This window comes from Schistocerca piceifrons, chromosome 2 (assembly GCF_021461385.2).
Source record: "Schistocerca piceifrons isolate TAMUIC-IGC-003096 chromosome 2, iqSchPice1.1, whole genome shotgun sequence".
In the NCBI taxonomy this organism is placed as follows: Eukaryota; Metazoa; Arthropoda; class Insecta; order Orthoptera; family Acrididae; genus Schistocerca; species Schistocerca piceifrons.
The window spans coordinates 485,275,027-485,297,361 of record NC_060139.1 but is presented as its reverse complement, the minus strand read 5'-3'; the positions used below and the strand labels follow the sequence as shown (position 1 = coordinate 485,297,361).

The following is a 22,335-nucleotide window of genomic DNA, read 5'->3' as shown; positions in this document are numbered from 1 at the left end:
GTGGCCTGTTGTGAACCACTGAGGGCTACAGGGGGGTTTCTAGGTCCCTGTTTTTTATATATATATATATATATATATATATATATATATATATATATATATATATATATATATATATAAACAAAGATGATGTGACTTACCAAATGAAAGTGCTGGCAGGTCGATAGACACACAAACATACAAACAAAATTCAAGCTTTCGCAACAAACGGTTGCTTCATCAGGAAAGAAGGAAGGTGAGGGAAAGACGAAAGGATGTGGGTTTTAAGGGAGAGGGTAAGGAGTCATTCCAATCATTTACCAACTGACCTGCCTACACTGTGAAGCTTTCTATGTGGGAATTACCAGCAACAAACTGTCCAGTCGCATGAATGGACACAGGCAGACAGTGTTTGTTGGTAATGAGGATCACCCTGTGGCTAAACATGCCTTGGTGCACGGCCAGCACATCTTGGCACAGTGTTACACCGTCCGGGCTATCTGGATACTTCCCACTAACACCAACCTGTCAGAACTCCGGAGATGGGAACTTGCCCTTCAGTATATCCTCTCTTCTCGTTATCCGCCAGGCCTCAATCTCCGCTGATTTCAATTTGCCGCCACTCATACCTCACCTGTCTTTCAACAACATCTTCGCCTCTGTACTTCCGCCTAGACTGACATCTCTGCCCAAACTCTTTGCCTTTACAAATGTCTGCTTGTGTCTGTGTATGTGCGGATGGATATGTGTGTGTGTGCGCGAGTGTACACCTGTCCTTTACCCTAAGGTAAGTCTTTCCGCTCCCGGGATTGGAATAACTCCTTACCCTGACTCCTTACCCTCTTCCTTAAAACCCACATCCTTTTGTCTTTCCCTCTCCTTCCCTCTTTCCTGATGAAGCAACCGTTTGTTGAGAAAGCTTGAATTTTGTGTGTATGTTTGTGTGTCTATCGACCTGCCAGCACTTTCGTTTGGTAAGTCACATCATCTTTGTTTTTAGATATATTTTTCCCACGTGTATGATGTATATATATAATAGAGGGAAACATTCCACATGGGAAAAATATATCTAAAAACAAAGATAATGTGACTTACCAAACAAAAGAGCTGGCAGGTCGATAGACACACAAACAAACACAAACATACACACAAAATTCAAGCTTTCGCAACCAATGGTTGCTTCATCAGGAAAGAAGGAAGGAGAGGGAAAGACGAAAGGATGTGGGTTTTAAGGGATGCACACCTTAAAAGCTATGACTACGTGTTCATCTTCGATTCTCTGAAACACATCTTCTACCGCATGCTCTTTGCTTTCCGTATTTTGCTAGGAGGTAGTATGGACCAACACAAGGAAAAAGTCCAGTAAACATGGACTTTAAAATACATACTTTAATGGATATGAGCATTATTTTCAGTAGAAAAGATGTGTTTCACAGTAGTGAAGATTAACTAGTGCTCACAGGCTCTAAACGTATACATTTAACAGCCCACATTTACTAGACTTTTTTCTTGTTTTGGTCCACGCTACCACCACTGAAAGTTTGTTGGTGGATTTCTGGTTCATCCTGTATATAAAAATACAAAGTAGATACAAAATGCAACAAGTGTACGTGTAAAACATTTTTCAAGTGCAGTATTACTACTATGGGGAGGAACAAAACGTTAAATATTTTTTGTTGAATACATCTGGAACACAACACACTTCTTCCAGTGCATAGGATGTGCACAGATAAAATCTTTTGTTCGTGTGCTCAGCCACTTGCGCATCGCCTGCTGCACCACTTCAACAGAACAAAATTTCTTTCCTCCCATCATCTCTCTGAGTGGTCCAAACATGTAACCACTTGGTGTGAGGTCTGGTGATGAATACGGTGGATGTGGCAGAGTATCAAAAGTGCAGGTCATTGATGGTTGCAACTAACGCACGAGTAGTATGAGGCCGAGCACTGTTATGTTGCAAAATGACACCTGTGGTCAAAAGTTCAATATCTCTTATTGATCTTATGGCAACCTGAAGCTGATTTTATAACGTATTGGAATATGATAGACTGGTGATGGGGTTTCACTTATTTGTCTTAGTGTTTCAAGACAGTCTCGTTAATTCCAAAAGAAAGACAGCAAAACATTGGTGGTAGTGTAACCACGCTTCTTCTCCTACAATGACTCTCATGAAGAAGCCATTACCTTCTGCTTCAAAGTGCCACAAAAGTTCTTGACAGGCATCTGGAGTGAATCGCCATGGCACCCATCTTGCAGACACTTCAAAAAACTTAAGCACTTCACAAATGATATGATGTACTTAACCATGACCAATGTTCTGGCTTGCGGCTATTTCATCCACTGTCACATGGCATATTTCGTCAACTGGTCTCAAGTGCTGCAGTAGACTCTGATGTCACAATGTGATGTGTGTGACCTAGGCACTGAGCATGTGTCACAGAAGTCACACCATTTCCAAACTTTTTGCTCTATTCACATACTTGATGCAGTGACAGACATGCATCACCATACTGGACCTTCATTTGGCGATGGATTTCAATATGTTTCATATCTTCACTGATCAGAAAACTTACAGGACCAAGGACATAGGCGAAGTGGAAGGGGGAGGGGGGTCTGGCCACTCACTCACTCACTCACACACACACACACACACACACACACACACACACACACACACACACAAAAACCACCACCAACAACAACGAAGATGAAGTTACATACAACCTAGTTGTCATGTAGTGTAATTGGAAGATATGTTGATTTTCAATCAGATGACAAAAAAGGAGTACGCACTGTTAACAGTCAACAAGGCCATCAATAATTTTAAACTATAGATACATCGACACTACAATTGGCCATCCCTTATTTACCCAAGACTAACTACTACACATTTTTGGCCTTACTTGAGTTCAGTTCTCCCTTGCAGTTGAATTTAATGAAAGTGCAACCATTTATTGTTTTTGTACTGTGTGCTATTATGATCGTTTCTAATTATGGATAAGATTGTAACAAGAAAGGAGAGGAAAACCAATTGTGATTTGTCCACTAGCATTACATAAGTGACAGTGTGCATGATTTGAGGGGATATTCCGTACATACACCTGTTACAGATGTTCCTCGAGGTCACAAATAAATCGCACATCCTAGCACCAGTGAAGCACACCATAGTACATCATATCCTTAATGCACTAGAACCACCAGTCTACGCACATCCTAGGTGTCTAATGCTGGAACAATTAAAAGTTGTGAAGCAAGAATTCTGTGGCATGCTGACACAAGGTATCTGTCAAGCCTCCAGTAACAGGTGGGGAGCCTCGTTACACATGGTGCCGGAGAAGAATAATAGATGGTGCCCATGTGGTGATTACCACCACCCTAATGCCAGGACCATCCCAGATTGGTATCCGGTGCCACACATATAACACATTGATTTTAACGTATACAGTAAGAAAATATTCTCTACTATTAACTTAGTGCGAACATAATATCAAATTCCTGTTGCACCAGGAGGCATACACATGACGGCCTTTTTGAGTTCCTGAGAATGTCTTTTGAACAGTGTAATGCGGAGCAGACATTTCAACATGACAAAATCACAAGAGCTCTGGATTTCAACATTTGGACTATATTAGTCAGTTTACGACTCACATACCTATATGCAAGGATAGTTGAATGTACCAGCAGATGCTCTGTGATATGTTGAAGCTGTAAACACTGCATTTGGTTACAAGGTCCTCACTCAGTCCTAACAGCATGTTGATGAATTACACACGTTATTGGATCACTCAGTGTTGATTAAAGTTACAACACGTGACTGTATCAGCAATAAATGTATTGACCTGTCATGTGTCTGGAGCAAGAGCATGACCATTCATATCTCAACAATTTCGGTCGCAAGCAATTGCGCCAGTGCAAAACAAGGCTCATCCCATTGTCTGAGGGATGGTGAAATTAGTCAAACAGTGTTTCATCTGGCCAGGAATGGATGCTGACTGTACGACAACTGTCAGATACTGCATGGTGTGCCAGAAAAATAAGACCACTTGGCACCTCAAGGCCCAATTAGGCAACATTCCTATCAACAAGTTTGCACTTTGAACATGTGCACATTGACATTGTGGGGTCCATTCCAGTGTCGGAAGGCTACAGCTACTGCCTCATGGTCATGGATCGATTTCCGAGATGTCCTAAAGCTTTCCCTATGAAAGACATTTACAGCCAAGATGGTAGCACAGACGTTTTGATGGAGTGTCTGGTTTGATGTACTGATATGCATTACAACAGATCAAGGATGACAATTCAAGGCATACTTATTCAATGAACTGACGAGCTTATTGGGCACGAAGCGCATTCACTCTACTGCTTATCATCCGGCAATGAACTGAATAGTAGAACACCTGCATTGCCAACTCAAGGCAGTCCTTTGGTGTCATACTACACAAAATTGGATGGAGACATTACCCATTGTGCTCCTTGGTCTCCACACATCATTTAAGAGCAACCTGACAGCTACAGCAGATGAATTAGTGTACAGACAAACACTGTGCCTTCCAGGGGAGTTCAAGCATAATACGACAGATGGTATGTTCAATACATCATGAGTTTGCCACCAAATTACAGTCATTAGGTATGAGTGAGCTTGTGTGTTTCCTCTGGATGTTCAAAAATATTACTCATGTATAATTACGGGAAAAGTATGTTGTCCCAGCAATATCCATTCTCTTACGACATTTTCAACTGCAACATGCACCTTGGAACAATACCTAAATTTGCTTGGTTTCTTATAAGTAATGTTCTTCACCCAACAGCCCCAGCCAGTGCCACCTATAGAACAAAGTGAATGACACTCGTCTGTTTTTGAGGACATCTCTAACTGCAATCATGGGTTCGTACAAAACAACAAGGTGCACAAGCCACTGCAGCTGCCATACGAAAGACCGTATACAGTAAGTGGCAGAAGCAATGACACTTTTACGATAGACATCAGGGGTGTGCCTACCACTGTATCCATTGACTGACTCAAACATTTTTCTGTGATTCACAAGACGCAACAAACACTGCCAGCACTGCAACCACTGAAGATAAGAAAGTGACATTGAGTATGGTTCCCCCACAACGCGCCGGTACCTCCAAATTCAGCAATATGATGTCTGGTTTCCAAAAAACAGTGACAAGCATCCAGGATGTCATGTCTAACTTAACCTCAGACACTGTTGACACTGGAAAGTGTCATGTAGAGTATCACACCGCAACAACTGGCACAGTGGCAGTGTACTTAAATATTCCAAGACATTCATGACTCTTATGTATCATTCTTTGACTCTTGATTTAATTTAGTATTCTATGCTCCAAGTAGTACAGGATATAATGTACTGATGTGTATCAGTATTAATGTATGTGGAAATAACTGATTAATTATTAACAGATAGCCACAAAGGTATTAGCTCTTAATCAGATTTTAAACTTCAGACATTGAGAAAGAGTCTCTCCAAGACAAAGATGTTGAAAATACATTTACAGTAAACAATATCTCCACAAAATATGGAACACAATATGAAGGACTAATGTAATTCTGAAATAGGAAATGAATGGAATGTTATCGACAAACATACATGTATGAAATGAAAATGCAGTTTACATGTAGTTTCTCAAAGAGAGTTACAGACTGAGAGACAGAATAAAATGCAGGGGAACTTGTTACATGAGGGAGAATGAAGTACTGGCCTTGTTCGTCAATACATATATAACTACCAGTATACAGCATCATGTTACTGTAGAAGAGTCTGTAGCTCAATGCAGTAACCTTTGGATACGTTATTTGAGTTTTATTAATATATAGTATCTTTCTAGCTTTAGGTTAAGATAAGTCAATTCTAGTTTTATCATCTTGAGCTCAGTGCACCCTTGATCTTCTCCCCAAAGGTTTATAACATATGGCTTGCTTTGGTATCTTGGTCTCTGACATACACAGAACATGTTGTTTGCATGTTGTTATTACTGATCAACTGCTCAATCATTGGGTATGAGTGGGGAGTGTTTCCTCTGGATGTTCAAAAATATTACTCACACATAATTAAGCAAATAGCTGTTGTCCACAGCAATATGCACTCTTACAAAGTTTTCAACTGCAACATACGTCTTGGAACATGTGGTTCAATTTGCCTGGCTTCTTGTTAGTTATGCTCTTCAGTTTCTAAGTCTAATGGAAAAGAAAGATATAGGAAACGTTAATATTTTTTAAAACTCATAATACTTTTTTTTAAAAACTGTATGAAAATTTATGAAAAAGATGAATTAACAAAATGAGTCGATATTTCAATGGTACATTAAATACAAATATGCTACTAGAAATAGCATCATTTCACAAATAATTAAAAATGGGCTGTCAGTCTTTCAGTATCATATAAATCTTCAACAATGTCATCCACTTTGGTTCCTATTTTCTTGGCAACTTCATGTTTCTCAGGTGTGGGCAGACCTAAGAATGCCCAGACCAACTCCCCATCAATTATTCCTCTGGCAGGATTACTTAGAAGCTTTATTGAGCTCTTGTATGTCCTGCAACAACAATGTGAGAAATGTGAATACCATTACTGACTGATTTTAATTAGAAATTTTCTCAAAAAGCAGAAAACAATGAGTTTTATAGCAAGGAAAATGACAAATTGAACAAAGGCTTAAATTCTATAAAAATTTATGAAATACTGTGGCAAAACCTGAACCTAAATCTACATTTCTGCATTTTACTATGAAATATGTTATAGACAGTACCTCCCATTATATCATTTGTCAGGTTTTCTACCTGTTCCATTTGAATATTAAGCATGAGAAAAATGACAGCTTAAATGTCTTTGTATTCATTGCAATTAGTCTAATCTTGTCTTCGCAGTCCATACAGTGTGATATGTAAGGATCTGAAATAAATTCCTAGATTTTTCACTAAATACTTGAATCTTTCTAAGCAGCTTTCATGGGATAACTGGGGCCTGTCTTACAGCATCTGTGAATTCAGGTTTTTCAAACAATGGAAAATCCAGGATGGTTTCAGTTTCCTCTGTACACGCGTGCGTGCTTATATGTGTCTGTTGTTGACAAAGACCAATGGCCAAAAGCTTTGATTGTGAGAGTCTTTTTGTTGTACCTATCTGCAATCCAGCATCTCCACTGTACAGTGTGTAGCAACTTTCCTTCTCAAATGTATGGTGCGTAGCAACTTTCCTTCTCAAATACTGTTACAATTCAGGTTTTTCAGCATTTCTGTGACACTCTTCCATGAATCAAACAAACCTGTGACCATTCATGCTACCTTTCGTTGTATATGTACAATATACCTGTTAGTCTTATTTGTTATGGGCCCCGAACACTTGAGAAATAGTCTAGGATGGATGACATGAGTGTTACACAAGTATGGATCACTTGAGTGTTATGCAAGCAATCTCCTTTGCAGACTGAATTTCCCCAGTATCCAATCAATAGGGAGTATATGTGGAGCAAAAAAACGTTCCTGGATTTCCGGGTAAAAAATGTACTTCTTCTCGCGTTAAAATACTGTTTCTCCAGAGTGAAAATACACTATAACCCGACTGAAAGTACATTTTTTCTGTGTTAAATGACAATATACTTTCCCTGAGAGCTGTAACACTTATCAATCCTATGAATGGCAAAGGTTTTATACACGAGTACAGAACTTTCCAGAATTTTAGGAAATGAAACCCAGCAAAAAACAATGCATTTTGAAACTATGCTGCATATTTTCATATTATGAAAGTATGAACATGATTTCCATCAAATACAGCATTGTAGCTTCTGAAGCACTGAAATGAGATTGCGCTGTGTGATTTGCTTTTGTCAGCCAATCATAGCTCAGGTCATTTGATATCACCAGCAAATGATAGAGACTCAGAGCATAGGACGCATCATGTATTCAGTCAACAGCAACATCATTGTTAAGTACCATGAACATACCAACACAAAAAGTTAATGATTTAAATTAATACACATATAGTACAGCTACCAGAAAACCTAAGGTTTTACATATATAACTGGTCATCAAAAATTTTCTGCTGTTTTTTTTCCAAGGGTGAGGTTAGGTAGGATCTTAAGAGCATAGCTCAAATTGCAGCAGCTTAATATTTCTGACAAACACAACTGTAAATTTCAATGCTGTACACCGAAAATTTCACGGGTACCTGGCTGAATACATGCTCTGCTGAGCACTTCGACTTTTCCATAGAAGAGCCAATTTAATTTGAAACTGCTCAAGAACTCATTTTCCACTTTTTTTGAAGGATAATTATACTTTTTGCATAATTTGCAATCTATGAAAGATCTGAAATAAATACAAAAACCCAAACATGAAACTTGGTCTTTTTTAGCGTGTGTTATCCTTTAAAATATATCAGACACAAATTTGCCAACAAAATTTTAAATAATGATGTAAGTGCTGGTCTTCTGAGCTCGAAAGTTTTCTAGGCTACTCCTCCTCAAAACTCTAAATTTTGAATGAGTTAAGAAATTCATTGCACATTCTCACGAGTAACGTAATTCAACTTGCATAAAAGGAAATTTACTTTGAAAGTAATGCTTCTCAGACCACCATTCGTAATGTTTTCTCTCGTGACCTGTTGGAAATGTAAATAATTGTGATGTCACACTCATTGAAAGCAGTCTGTTTTTATGAAGAATTGCATAGTATTCATTTTAAAGCATTTGACACATTTTTCTGTCAGCAGACACTTGACTGTGCACTGTTTTTTGTTGTTGTCAATGGCATAATTTCTTTGCAACTAAAGTTTTACTTTTGTGTTGTTTTATTGCTGCAGTATTATTCTGCAGTAGAGGGCTAAAGTAAAATTCTTTGTTGGATTGTCAGTTTTTACCAGTCAAAATTACAAAAATGTAACTGAAAACTAAAACAATAAACTATTTCCAAAATTTTAAAAAAATTCCTGGATTTTCCGAGATTTCCCAGGGCATATACACACTGACCAATGAACTTGTTTGCCAGCTGTTTTATCTATGAATGAGCCTATGTGATCATTCAACTCTCAACAAACAGTTACACTCTGGTATATGTATGAGTTGACGGATTTCAGTTGTGATTCACTGACAATGTAGTCATAGGACACACACACACACACACACACACACACACACACACACACACACACATTTTAAATAAGTTCCCAATCTTTGCATTACTTTGTAATTATACTGAGTTCTGACTGAATATTGGTGCAACACTTTTCTGATTGTATTTTACTATGGGCAACACTACCATGTGCAAAAAGGTCTAAGGTTCCTTTTAATACTGTGTGTCAGTCATTACTATACAATGTAAACAGCAAGAGTCCCAATGCATTTGCATGTTGCATGTCCGAAGTTACTTCGACTTCTGTCAGACTCTCCATCAAAGATAACATGATGTATTCTCCTTACAAAGAAATCCTCAGTCCAGGCACAAACATTTGTTTGGGCTCAGAATATGTTCTGAAATTTAGCAATAGACATATATAAATGAAATTAGACATAGTTTGGTGGATAACTGCTTTCTTGTAGGAAGGTATGAGCTGCACTTTCTTACAACTATTGGGCACTGGTTTTTGTTTGAAGGATTTATAGTATATTAAGGTTAATATGGGAGCTAACTCTACTCTGTTTTCTTTGTAGATTCTGTGTAGAATACCATCAGGCACTGGAGCCTTTTTTAGTTTCAGTGAATTCAGCTGATTCTTAATGCCACAGATACTATTATTTTTATCACTTATCTCTGTAGTTGTGTGAGAAGTAAACTGGAGGGTTGGAGGGGGGGGGGGGGGGGGGGTATGTAATTATCTTCTTCCTTTGTCTAGGAACATTTAGAAAGTTGGGTCCCACATCAGCTTTTGCTTTGCTATCCACACTCTTGGCTCTTGTGTCTTCCATGAATATCTGGACACTAACTTTGTTGCAACTGACACCTTTAGATATGAAAAATTTTGTGAAAATGAGGGAAAACTGATGATTTGTAGGTAAATAATAGAAATTGGTGGTTTTTATGAAATGTCATGAAATTTGTCACTTCTTCATATAAAAAATGTTATAAATCTGAGGATGGCAGTTTTCCAATATTCAAATGATAGCTGTTTGACATTGAAATTGTAGTTTTACTTTTTATTTCCTCAAGGCTGACACTTGTGTACAATTTTAAAATGACAGTTCTTCCCCATGTAACTATCATGTGATGTCAAAAACAGCACTGAAGTTGACAAAAAATAGCACCGAAATTGGAAAAACATCCAATCTGCCAAAAAAAGGTAAAATTGAAATGGAAAAAATGCAACACTGAATCTGGCGCAAAAGAGAACACCAGATCTGGCAAAAACCAGCGCCACTGATCAGCGGGGGGAGGGAGAGGAGGAGGAGGAGGAGGAGGAGAGAAAAAAAATTTTTATCTCCGAAACTGAATTAAAAGTAACACTGAATCTGGCAAAAATAACATCAAATCTGGCAAAAGACGTGAAACTGGCATTAAAACACTGAATTTGGCAAAAATATCACTAAATTTAGCCAAAACACCACATAATTTTGCAAAGAAGACACTGAAACTGGCTAAAAATAACACAAAATTTGGCAACAACATAAAATGATTTTTATTCTTGTCCCTACATAAGATCTTTTTTTTTTTTTTTTTGGGTTTTGTGAGAGGATTCGAAAAGATTCTGCTGCCATGTTGACCAAAGGCCTCATACCTTATCCTTTTGACAACAAAAGGCATTTCATTTACAATTTATCTGTCTATAGTCCTATGCCTTGTTTTACTACCACAGAACAGCACCCATTGTTTCTTTACAGAGACTGTATAATACTGAGTGCCTCTCCCACGATGAACTGTTCAGCTAGGTAATATCTATCTAGAGCTTGGGCAACTGTTCTGTTAAGCATAAGCCACAGTTCCTGTACAGAGGTAAATATTTTGAGATTCTCTATGTGGTATCATACTATTGCCACTTTATCCAGTTCACTGAACATTTAAATCTTTCTGCTTGTTTTATTTGCCCTACATGCTTGAAGCAATTATTTTTTCTACAAATGCCTCTTGCCCACTGTCATTAGTTTTGGCATCTACACCGTCAAAGAGTTAGATCTATTTGCCGCCATTAGATATAATATGTTTCCACTATAAGTGGGCTTCTGAACTATTTCTTCCAAGTAGTTTTCAGGGAAAGAATTTATTTCACAAGATATCTTGTCACAGCCACCAATTACAAAATTGTGAGCTGAGGGCTTCTCTAAAGTTTTTGGTTAAATCATTGGTGAGCCTGGGGTGCGACATAAGGACCAAATTATATGTTTATGCCCACTCTGAAAGTGAGCCTTACCCAAACAATCTCATAAACACCTTCAATTTCTATCACAGAGATTTTGAGCTTCTTTTCTACTGTTTCCATCTCCCACTGGGCTTATCTTTGCAATGTGCTCTTTGATTCATCCTCAGAGTCCCAATGCTGCCAATTTAGGATTTTTGCCAAGCTTTCTGTACCTAGTATTTATTATATAAACTCCGCTGTTTTTTACAGACTGCTTGACTCTGGGTCTTTGTTACAAATGCTGTTGCAGCTGATCACTGACATTATGATTCAGAGTCAAGAGAGACAATAAATTTCATCAAAAGGAAAATTCACTTGAGAAAACTAAAAAATTACTCTCTGCTTAAAACGGCTGGCCAGTTTTCACCTTCAGGAGCCAAAGTTTAAGTAAGGCTGATAAATATTTAAAAGTGGGAAAACTACGCCTATGTTTCAATCCCATTAATTCCTTCTTCGAGGAGGAAAGACAAATAGGTTGTGGAAGGTTAAAATAGAGTCAAGCATCTCTTAAGAGCCTAGGTTGGTTGGTTGTTTCGGGGAAGTAGACCAGACAGCGAGGTCATCGGTCTCATCGGATTAGGGAAGGACGGGGAAGGAAGTCGGCCGTGCCCTTTGAAAGGAACCATCCCGGCATTTGCCTGGAGCGATTTAGGGAAATCACGGAAAACCTAAATCAGGATGGCCAGACGCGGGATTGAACCGTCGTCCTCCCGAATGCGAGTCCAGTGTCTAACCACTGCGCCACCTCACTCGGTAAGAGCCTAGGATGAAAGGGAAGTCACTGTATGTAATGCAGTTTTTGTAAAGTAAGCAAATGGCTCAAAAATGACATTTAAATAAAATCTGTAACTATAAAGCATCTATTTATGATACAGACTGTCTCCTGTCTGACTTTTCATCACCAAAGTAAAAGTAGTAATAGTTGCTGTGAGTACAAAAAAAAGTCAAATCTAGACCATTAATCCAAAAATATAGAATGCTGTTACAGGAAATTCAAGAGGTAATGTCTGGCAATATAACAGGTACATGTAATGCTGAGGTGAAACAGTTGTGAATAGGTTTTTACCTACTTATGTCTGTTAGAAATATAGTTTGCAATGATATATCCAGTCAATAAAGCACATGAGTTGAGTTAAATTCGCCAGTGTGAGTATGAAATGCATTCTGTTATCTCTTAAGGAGTTTCAATATTAGTGTATGTATCATCATTGATACAGAAAAAAGTTCAATCTCTTGTGACAAAATACTAGCCAATACGTTAAAAAAAAAGGAATTTAGGATCGCAATATCAACAAAACTTCTGTACAACTATTATTATTACTACACTGAGACTTTCATATAATTATATATTACAGATTGGTGACACTGAATTTTAAAGTGTTACTGCATGGTAGTGCTCACTTATTCTCACATTAATAGTCATATCGTTATTCTTCTTTTTTCTGTAACTGAAAAATAAAGAAAACAGAGTGTAAAGTTGTTCTAATACTTGCCTAAATGCTTTTGGATTTAATCCTGCAGTGTGGCAACAATGACTCACAAGCACATTTTGTAACATAAGCAGACGCCTGTAAGACTTTTCAGGTACAGGGAGTACATACCCTAAGCCACCATCCAAAGTTGCTGTAACAAAAATTGTTGCCTTCAGTAGAACACACACAGTAATTAGGCTGAATGAGCTATTTGTTAAATAGTTAAATACATGTTGGTAGTCACTTAAAAACTAAAAAAGCAGGGAAGATGAATACATTAAAAAAAAATAAAATAAAATAAAATAAAAACTAAAAATAAAAAGAAAGTAGAAACTATTCAAATGTGTGATTCACAGCCATAAAATATCAGTTATCAAATATTGCAAACAGATAAAAAAGAAACAGATCTGTTGGAAGGCCTCTGTCAATTGTGAGTCCTCCACCTTAAACTCTGCCAGAATGATGCCAGAAATCCAGCATGGCCTCCAATCTCTGCCTAAGGCCTTAGGCCCCTCCCAGAACCTCTCCCACCCATTTTCCTACCCTCCCCTATGACACTCAGCATATCCACCTTCTACAAGCTCCCAAAAATCCACCAACTCAACAATCCTGAATTCCCTACTGTAGTTGGCTATCGTGCCCCACAGAGAGAATTTTGGCCCCCATTAACCAACACCTCCAACTAACTGCCCAAAATCTAGTCTCCTAAGTCAAAGATACCAGCATCTTCCTTCACCGACTCTCCACCATTCTCATCCCTTTGCCTCTTGGATCCCTATTCGTAACTGCTGACACCACTTCCCTCTCTCCATCTCTGTCCACATTAATCCACCAATTACCAACAGTATCTGCATTTCAAGAGCTGCCATCCCTTCCACATCAAAAAATCCCTCCCACACAGCCTGGCCAACCAGGGATGGCATATCTGCAGTGACAAGAATTCCCTTGCCCAGTATGCTTAAGGTCTCACAAAGGCCTTCACAGGTGGGCTCTAGCCCCAGGCACAGGCCACAAACAGATGTCCTCTGCCATATCCCCATACATTCCCAAGAACCAGCTACAAAGGAGCACCCCCCCCCCCCCCCTTCATCGCCCAATAAAACCCCAGAATGGAACAACTCAACACTTCCTTTGTCAGGGCTTTATCCATTTATCACCAAGCTCTGAAATCAGGGACATCCTGCCCAAAACCCATCCCACCCCTCCTAAAATGGTATTCTGTTGTCCACCCAACCTCCACAACAATCTAGCCTATTCTTATGCCAATCCCAATCCTGGCTCCTTGCCACGGGGATGATATCCCTGTGCAAGGCCTAGGTGCAAGACCTGGCCAATCCACCCACCCAGCACTACCTATTCCAATCCTGTCACAGGCTTATCCTATCCCATATGAGGCACAGAATCATTCTGCAGACAGCTTCAAATGCCAGTTCTCTTTCTCAATAGTGTTCCTTGAAAAGAACATCGCCTTCCCTCCAGGAATTCCCATTTGAGTTTCCGAAGCACCTCCATAACACTTGCATGCTGTTCGAACCTATCAGTAAGAAATCTAGCAGCTCTTCTCTGAATTGCTTGGATGTCTTTCTTAATCCAACCTGATACAGATCTCAAACTCTCAAGCAGTACTCAAGAATAGATTTCACTATACGTGGTCTCATTTACAGATGAATTCTCCCCAATAAACTGAAGCTGATCATTCGCCATTCCTACCACAATCCTCATACGCTCATTCCATTTCATATCACTTTGCAATTGTTACACCCAGATATTTCAATGACAAGACTGTGCCAGGATACATCCGCATTACCCGACATTTTACTACATTTAGAGCTAGCTGCCATTCATCACACCAACTAGAAATTTTGTCTAAATCATCTCGTATCCTCCTAAAGGCACTCAACTTTGACACCTTACTGTACACCACAGCATCATCAGCAAACAACTGCAGATTGCTATCTACAATTTCCTTCAAATCATTTATGTGTATAGAGAATAATAGTGGTCCTATCACACTTCATGGAGCACTCCTCACTATACCCTTGTAACCGATGAACAGTCGCTGTTGAGGATGACGTATTGAGTTCGATAACTTAAGAAGTCTTCAAGCCACTCAGATATCTGTGAACTTATTCTATATGCTAATATCTTCTTTAACAGTCTGCAGTGGGGCACTACATCAAATGCTTTGTGGAAATCTAGAAATATGGAATCTGCCTGTTCCCCTTCACTCATAGTATATCATTTAGTGAGGAAAAGGGCAAGTGAGTTTCGCACACGCGATGTTTTCTAAAACCACACTGATTCAAGCACATAAGCTTCTCAGTCTAGAAAATTTATTATATTCAAACTGAGAATATGATAAAGGATTCTGCAACAATCCAATGTAAGGGATATTTGTCTGTAATTTTGGGAGTCCGTCTTTCGCCCTTCTTACACAAAGGAATCACCTGCACCTTTTTCCAGTCACTTGCAACTTAGTATTGGGCTAGAGATTCACAATAAATGCAAGCTAAGTAAGCGGCCAATGCCACAGAGCACTCTTTGAAAAACTGAACTGGGATGGATCTGGTGACTTATTTGTTTTCAACTCCTCCTCTTGTTTCTCTACACTAGTGATGCCTATTACTATGTTGTCCATATAGGAGTCAGTCTGATGGTCAAATGACAGTGTGTTTGCATGATTCTCCTTCATGAATGGTTTCTTGAACGTTAAATTTAAAACTTCGGCTTTTGTTTTGCTATGTTCAACTACCCCACTAGACAGGTCAACAAGTGACTGAATGAAAGCCTTAGATCCAATCAGTGATTTTACATATGACTAGAATTTTCTTGGGTTCTCTGCCAGATCTGTTGCTACGGTATGACAATGGTAGTAGTTGCATGCTCCATGCATAGATCTTTTCACAGATGCACGAATCTCTAGTAACCTTTGCTTGTCGTCATTTGCACGTTTTCTTTTGAATCGGGAGTGCAACAGCCTCTGCTTCCTCAGCATTTTTTCGAATCTCGTTATTAAACTATGGTGGGTCTTTTCCGTCCTTAATCCACTTACTAGGCATATAATTCTACAGTGTACAATTTACAGTCTGCTTTAACTTTGCTCATAATGGAAACTGGTGATGTCAGTTCACTGTCTAAGTGAGAAGCTAATAATGTTATCTACTCTTTGTAGCAAAAACACACCCCTATCATTCTTAACTGATCTATTAACTTTGGTAACCACAGTTTCTATACTGACATTGTTGATAAGGTCCAGCTTATTTGTAGCTACAAGGTCTAAGATATTTCCATTGTGTGTGGGCTGCCAAACTAAGTGCTCAAGACAGTTTTCAAAAAATGTGTTCAAAAGTACTTCGCATGTCTGTCTGTCTGTCTGCACCCCCTGCAATGAATCCACTTGGTAGGTTAGAGTCACCTCCAGCTAGTAATGCACGATGTGTGTATTTATGCGCTACTGACTGTAGACATTCTTTGAATCACTCTAGAACTGTCGCAGCAGAATCAGGTGGCCAGTAAAAACATCCAAGAATTAGCTTGGTTTCACCTGTGATCATAAAACTTCACTGTCACATTCAACGTCAATCTCAATAGAGACAATATTTTTTTAATGGTCTCTAATCTGTCTTTCTGATATACGTTCCATAATACCTCGGAGGTTTCCACTTCAGAATCCAGCCAACTCTCGGTCCCGAGAACAATTTGAGCATGGGAATTTTCCTGGGCAGGTGGGCAGCAAATTCAGGAACTTTGTTACAAATACTTCAATCATTTATTGATAAAAGTTTGACAGTTCACATGTCTTTACTCTGAACACAGTCTGACTTCCCGTGCTGCGTATTAACCGGTGAGTGGAGATCATTTCCCAGGTAAGAAACTTTGATGTGATGACAAGAATAGCACCAAATTTGGCAAAAATAAAACAGTACTGATTTTAGCAAAGTACAATGTTGAATTTGGCAAAAACACAAAATTTGTCAAAAACAGCGAATGTAGCAAAATCGGCAAAAAACCTACATTAAGTTCGGCAAAAAACACAAAGTTTGGTGATAACCACCAAATTTAGCGAAAAACACTAAAATTACTTACGTTGACAAAAAAACCATGAATTTGTAACTAAATTCAGTGAATTTGGCAAAAAATAACACTGATTTAGGAAAATATCACCAAATTTACCAAAAAATACCAAATTTGCTAAAAAAACAACACAAAATTTTGGAACAATAACGAGTTTGGAAAAAGGACAACACCAAACTTAAAAAAAAAAATCCCCTCCCAAAAATAATACCAAATTTAGCAAAAAATAACAATGAATACGGAAAAAAATAGCACCACATTTGGCAAAAAACCTCAACCACATTATTTACATCCATCCAATTGCTTCCTGGAACACTTCCTTGAAGTTTTTTGTTTTCCATGATACCACTTCACTGTAATCAGGAAGATATTTAATATGGCCATCCCTGTATCATGGTCAGAGAGGCCATTCACTTCTGGATATACACTTATATTACTGCTTAAGCATTCACTTACAAAAATGTTGTCTATTAGTGTACTCTGTGTAACTCTGGTTGGAAAACTAATCACAGGATTGAGGTTATAAGTGTTGAGTAACATTTCCAAGACATTTCTTTTATCTGAATCTTTCAGAAAAGTAATATTAATATCTCCACAGACCATTATTTGCTTCTTTTAGTTTATTACATTATAACATAATTATAATCCAAAGTTTTAAAGAACATCTGACAGCTTTCTAGATGGGTTGGTTGGTTGATTTGGGGGAGGGGACCAGAGTGAGGTCATCGGTCCCATCGGATTAGAGAAGGATGGGGAATGAAGCGGGCCGTGCCCTTTCAAAGCAACCATCCCAGCATTTGCCTGAAGTGATTTAAGGGAAAGCACAGAAAAACCTACATTAAGATGGCCAGATGCAGGTTTGAACTGTCATACTCCCAAATGCGAGTCAAGTGTGCAATAACCACTGCGCCACCTTGCTTGGTTTTCCAGATGGGGATCTATATACTTCAATAACTGTATATGATTTTTCCAACAGCAGGAATTCACAGGTGCAGCCTTCCACATCTTGATTTAAGCAGAAACTGGAAGTTTCAACAGACCTGAACTCACTGTTATTTTTAACTAGTGTGAGAAGTCCTCCTTCCTCCATATTTTTCCAACACAAATAGGTTGCTAATCTAAATTGTCGCTATCCTTGAAGATGACCACACACTGTGAATTAAAATCATTCATAATGGTAAGAAAGGAAAGTGATGACACTGAACAATTCACACACCCAAATCAAAGGAAAAAATACATAGTCACATTTTTAAAGTCCGCAATGGTGTTACATACCAAACATTGTTATGTGTCTTCTTTCTGCTCCACTCAGATGAATTTTATCTCTTGTGAGATCATTCACTTTGCATCTAATTCTAAAAAATGTGTTTATATGTTGTCCTAAATGGAAGTCAGCCTTGCGAAGGAGCCGTTGACCTACATATAAAACATATCAGTAAACAGACTCATATTCACATGAAAACTGGTTGAAGCATTACAATGACATCTTTTTGTAGCACAATTTTATAAAAAAATTAATATTTTTTAGCTCATCTTATATTTTTAACAGTTCTTTACCATGAATAATGCAAGGAAATTCAACTTCGTATGCCCAGATTAATGTAGTTATGAAATTCTGGTATTACTATACTAAGTCACCAACAAACAAAAAAACAATCTCCCTCCAGTACTAACTACAATTAAATAATGTCCAATCCAATTATTGACAAAAAAATAATTACAGAGAATAGAAAGAAGGAGAATTAGGATTTATGGGTCCCATAAAAGATAAGATCATTAAAACTGGAGCACGAGCTCGAAGTGGGAAGGAAACTGATGCTGCACTTTCAAAGGAACTATCCTTTACCATTTTAGGGAAGTCACAAAAACCCTGAATCTCGATGCCTGATTGGGGATTTGAACCATCACTCTGCCAAATACAAGACTGATGTCTTAACACAGTACCAGCTCCAGCTCATTCTGTCAAGAGTAGGAAGAAAGTCACTGACAGTTAATATATCCCTTGGAAACCAACTTAAACTCTAAGGGAAAATAATGGTTTAAAGATTACATCCATCTCCAAAGAACAGGCTATGAGACCAAGGAAATGTAGAAAAGATTTGGGAAATGTTTTATAGAACTACTTTTATCATTAGCAAGGCAGAAAGATAAGTACTGATGGCTTCTCAGAAGGTAAGTTTAACGGATGCTCTGAAGACTGATAGAGAATCAGAAGTATGAAAATTGGTTCAGAGAGTGATTAAATATTACAGTTGGCAGTATGAGGGATGGGGGAAAGGAATGACAGATACTGACCAATGTTACAAGTCACAAATATTGACTAACGTGCCAAAACAGTAATTAGAAATGTCGATGTATTGTGTCAGAAGCAGTTCGCACAAACCCTTGTAATGAGATATGCGTAACAAATAAAAAAGGATGAGATAGTGGCAGTTACTGAACCTGAGACTCCTACCTCTGTAGAAACAGGAGCCAGCAAGGTACAAGATGCAGTTCTTTTTTTTTTTTTTTGTATTGTAGTAGACAATACTTCACTTTATTAGCAAGCATAAGAAACATTAATTCCAAAATACAAATTCTCTCCTAATGATGGCTTGGCTGACACAATATACAGCAAAGAATTTGCAGGCTAGTTAAGAAAAATATCAAAAGAATTTGAGGAGTTTCTCATGACATTTGTTTTAAATTTATGGCCTAGCTATAATGATTTAAATTCTATAAAAATTTATTAACGATTTGGTACTAGTATTAAACTCTGTTCAATCTGCTGAAATAAAAAGTGCATTACATGTAACCACATACTTCAAACATCTTTATTTCAACAACTTTTTTTTTCTTTCAATGCAGAATGCGTTGTCAGTGTCTCACCTCCAAAGCTTTCCCTGGATTCTGGTTGATACATGTACAAGACAACATTTCTGTCACCATCAGCTATCAAAAATCCCATTTGTGTATTGTCCAGCAGGAACTCACAGGTGTAAACTTCAGCTGGTCTGAAGTCCTGGACAAATAATAAAAACAAAGTAACAAAACTATTTCATAGCAGGTTAGATACCTAAAGAAAAACATAAATATTGCACACACAAGACCATGACTATGTCCAGTACTAAGAATTATTTCTACTTTCAATTCTACATTCTTGTAAATACTGCTTAAAATACATTTCAGTTTTCTCAGTGGAAAGGTTGCTCTTTCTGGACAAAAATGATACAGTAAAACCCCATATTGATGAACGTGCAGCTAAGGAATTCCTGCTTTTAATGAATATTTTCGTAAGTTCCTAAGAAATTACCATAAGGGGAATCTTCACGATGCTTTCTTTTCTGTTGAACTTTGTGCATGTTGATACTGAACATGAGCCCAGAAATTTTTCAGTGCTGATGAGACTGTGGTTTAATATAATTTATATCCTTCAAAAACATTGGCCTATTCTGTTATTGTGGTGGGGCGGGGGGAGGGGGTGGGAGGGAATCCCTAAAAAACATGGGCCTATTCAGTTACTGGGCCACAAAAAATTGGAAAATTTTAAATTCATAACATAAAAATACTACTGTGGACTTACAATTTTATTACCAATGCCTGGATGACTGCTAAAATTTGTACAAAGTTTCTTAGCAGTTTAGATGTTGCAGTGGATAAATCAGGATGAAAGATCATTCTCATTACAGACAGATGCCATGCACATCCAAAGATAAAGACATTCCTCAGAATGGTGGTGATGTGTTTCTTCCTGCTAACTGTATGACTCACCTATAGCCTTTAGAACTGGGCATAATTCACCGCCTAGAAGTTAATACAGGAAGAAGAAGAGCATCATTATTTCCCTGAATCCTGTTGCAGAAATTCGAGCAAGTGTGACATGTCAGGATTTTGTTGTGATGATGGCATCCCAACTGATTTAAGTGACTGTGTGACACATTCAGAAAGAACCACACAGAGGTGAACATTGAAGGGGAGGGGCAGATGATGATGAAAATGAGGAGGAGGAGGAGGAGGATGAGGAGGAGGAGGAGAGGGGGGGGGGTGATTCAACAGCACTTGATTTTGCTGCAGCTATCAGAAACTGGTTTTTTCTCATTCAGTGTAGATGAGTTGGTTCTACTCAATATCAACCACCTACAGCAACACAATTATTGTGGTGTTATGTTAGCAGGAGAAAATATACTACACTTTTTGATTTTTTTTTTTTTTTTATAAATGCATGTCTACTTAATTAATTAAAATTGTGTAGCATTAATATGTATATAAGGATGTTCTAGGGCCAAGTCATGTGCATGATATGTGACCTAAAAACTTCCAAATTATGCTTATGGGTCACTTCATTAGCATACTGGAAATAAACCCATGTTAGCATCCACAGACGGAAATTTGAACAATTTTACTGGAGGACCAGGCATTTAAAGGACTGTATAATGGATCGGATTGCAATGAATGACAACATATGTAGAGAAACACTTATTATTGGAAACAATAACACGCAAAGAAAGTACACAGGAGAGCACATGGAAGTACATATATCATTGGGTATTTAACTAGTTTTTCTGTTACTACATTTTGCAACTAGCACCTAACAAATACAATCACATAAACAAGGAATACACTGAAACACAAAAAAATGATGAAATTCACCGAGTCTGCTGCAAAGTAATCACATAACAAGGGAAAGAGGGCATACAAGAGAAGAAAAAAAAAAAAACACAAATACTCTGTTCTCCTTCTGTATCACTTCACTCAGTAAAGGACATGGCTTGCAAATCGGTCTCTTGAAAATCCCTTGTGGTGTATGAATAGTGGCCCCTCACACCATTTCGTCATGCCCAGGGTGTACTCCTTCAATGATGGCAAGCTTCCAGCATAAGGGTGGCAGGTTATCTTCCCTCACTACGACCAATGTGCCAGGCTGCACATCCTGACTGGGGGCCGACCACTTAACCCGCTGCTGCAGATGATGTAGGTAGTCCCACGACTAGCACCGTCAAAAGATTTGGAACCGTTGCTGCAGCAGTTCACACCTTGTGAGCAAGTTCACTTTGGCTGTACCTTGATCTGGTTGAGGGATACTTGTGATAGCAGTTTCAAACAGGAAATGACCTGGAGTGAAGACTTGAGGGTCAGAAGGATTGCAAGATAGTGGTGTGAGAGGATGAGAGTTCAAGCAAGTCTCAATTTGACAAGTCACAGTTGTCAACTCTTCAGATGCTGGACATAAGGTTCCCATCATCCACTACAAGTGATACTTGAAGGATTTAACTTCTGCTTCTCATATTCCACCACATTGTGGTGATGCTGGGGGAATGAAGAGCCAGTCAATGCCTTCTTCGTGTGTGAAGTTTTTCACCTGTGACTGCTGACAATGACAGCTCACATCAGCTTGTAATTCATGGAGTCTCTGACTAGCTACGAAAAAGTTTGTCCCATTGTCACTGTATAAGTTTTGGCACCTTCACTGTCAAGACACAAAT

The 22,335-nt window shown here is 38.4% G+C and overlaps 1 protein-coding gene across 6 annotated transcripts in view; it reads right to left on the bottom strand.

The window, feature by feature from the left end:
* Positions 1–6,037: 6,037 nt before the first annotated feature.
* LOC124777949 (cleavage and polyadenylation specificity factor subunit 1) overlaps positions 6,038–22,335 on the bottom strand; it is a 299,452-nt gene continuing 283,154 nt past the window's right edge. For all 6 annotated transcript variants that reach the window (XM_047253499.1, XM_047253500.1, XM_047253504.1 and 3 more), the window contains 4 exons: positions 19,742–19,874; positions 18,149–18,289; positions 12,821–12,950; positions 6,038–6,537 (listed from right to left, as the gene is read on the bottom strand). In XM_047253499.1, coding sequence (XP_047109455.1) covers positions 6,351–6,537; positions 12,821–12,950; positions 18,149–18,289; positions 19,742–19,874 — 591 coding nt within the window. In that variant the 3' untranslated portion in view covers positions 6,038–6,350. The remainder of the gene's footprint in view (positions 6,538–12,820; positions 12,951–18,148; positions 18,290–19,741; positions 19,875–22,335) is intronic.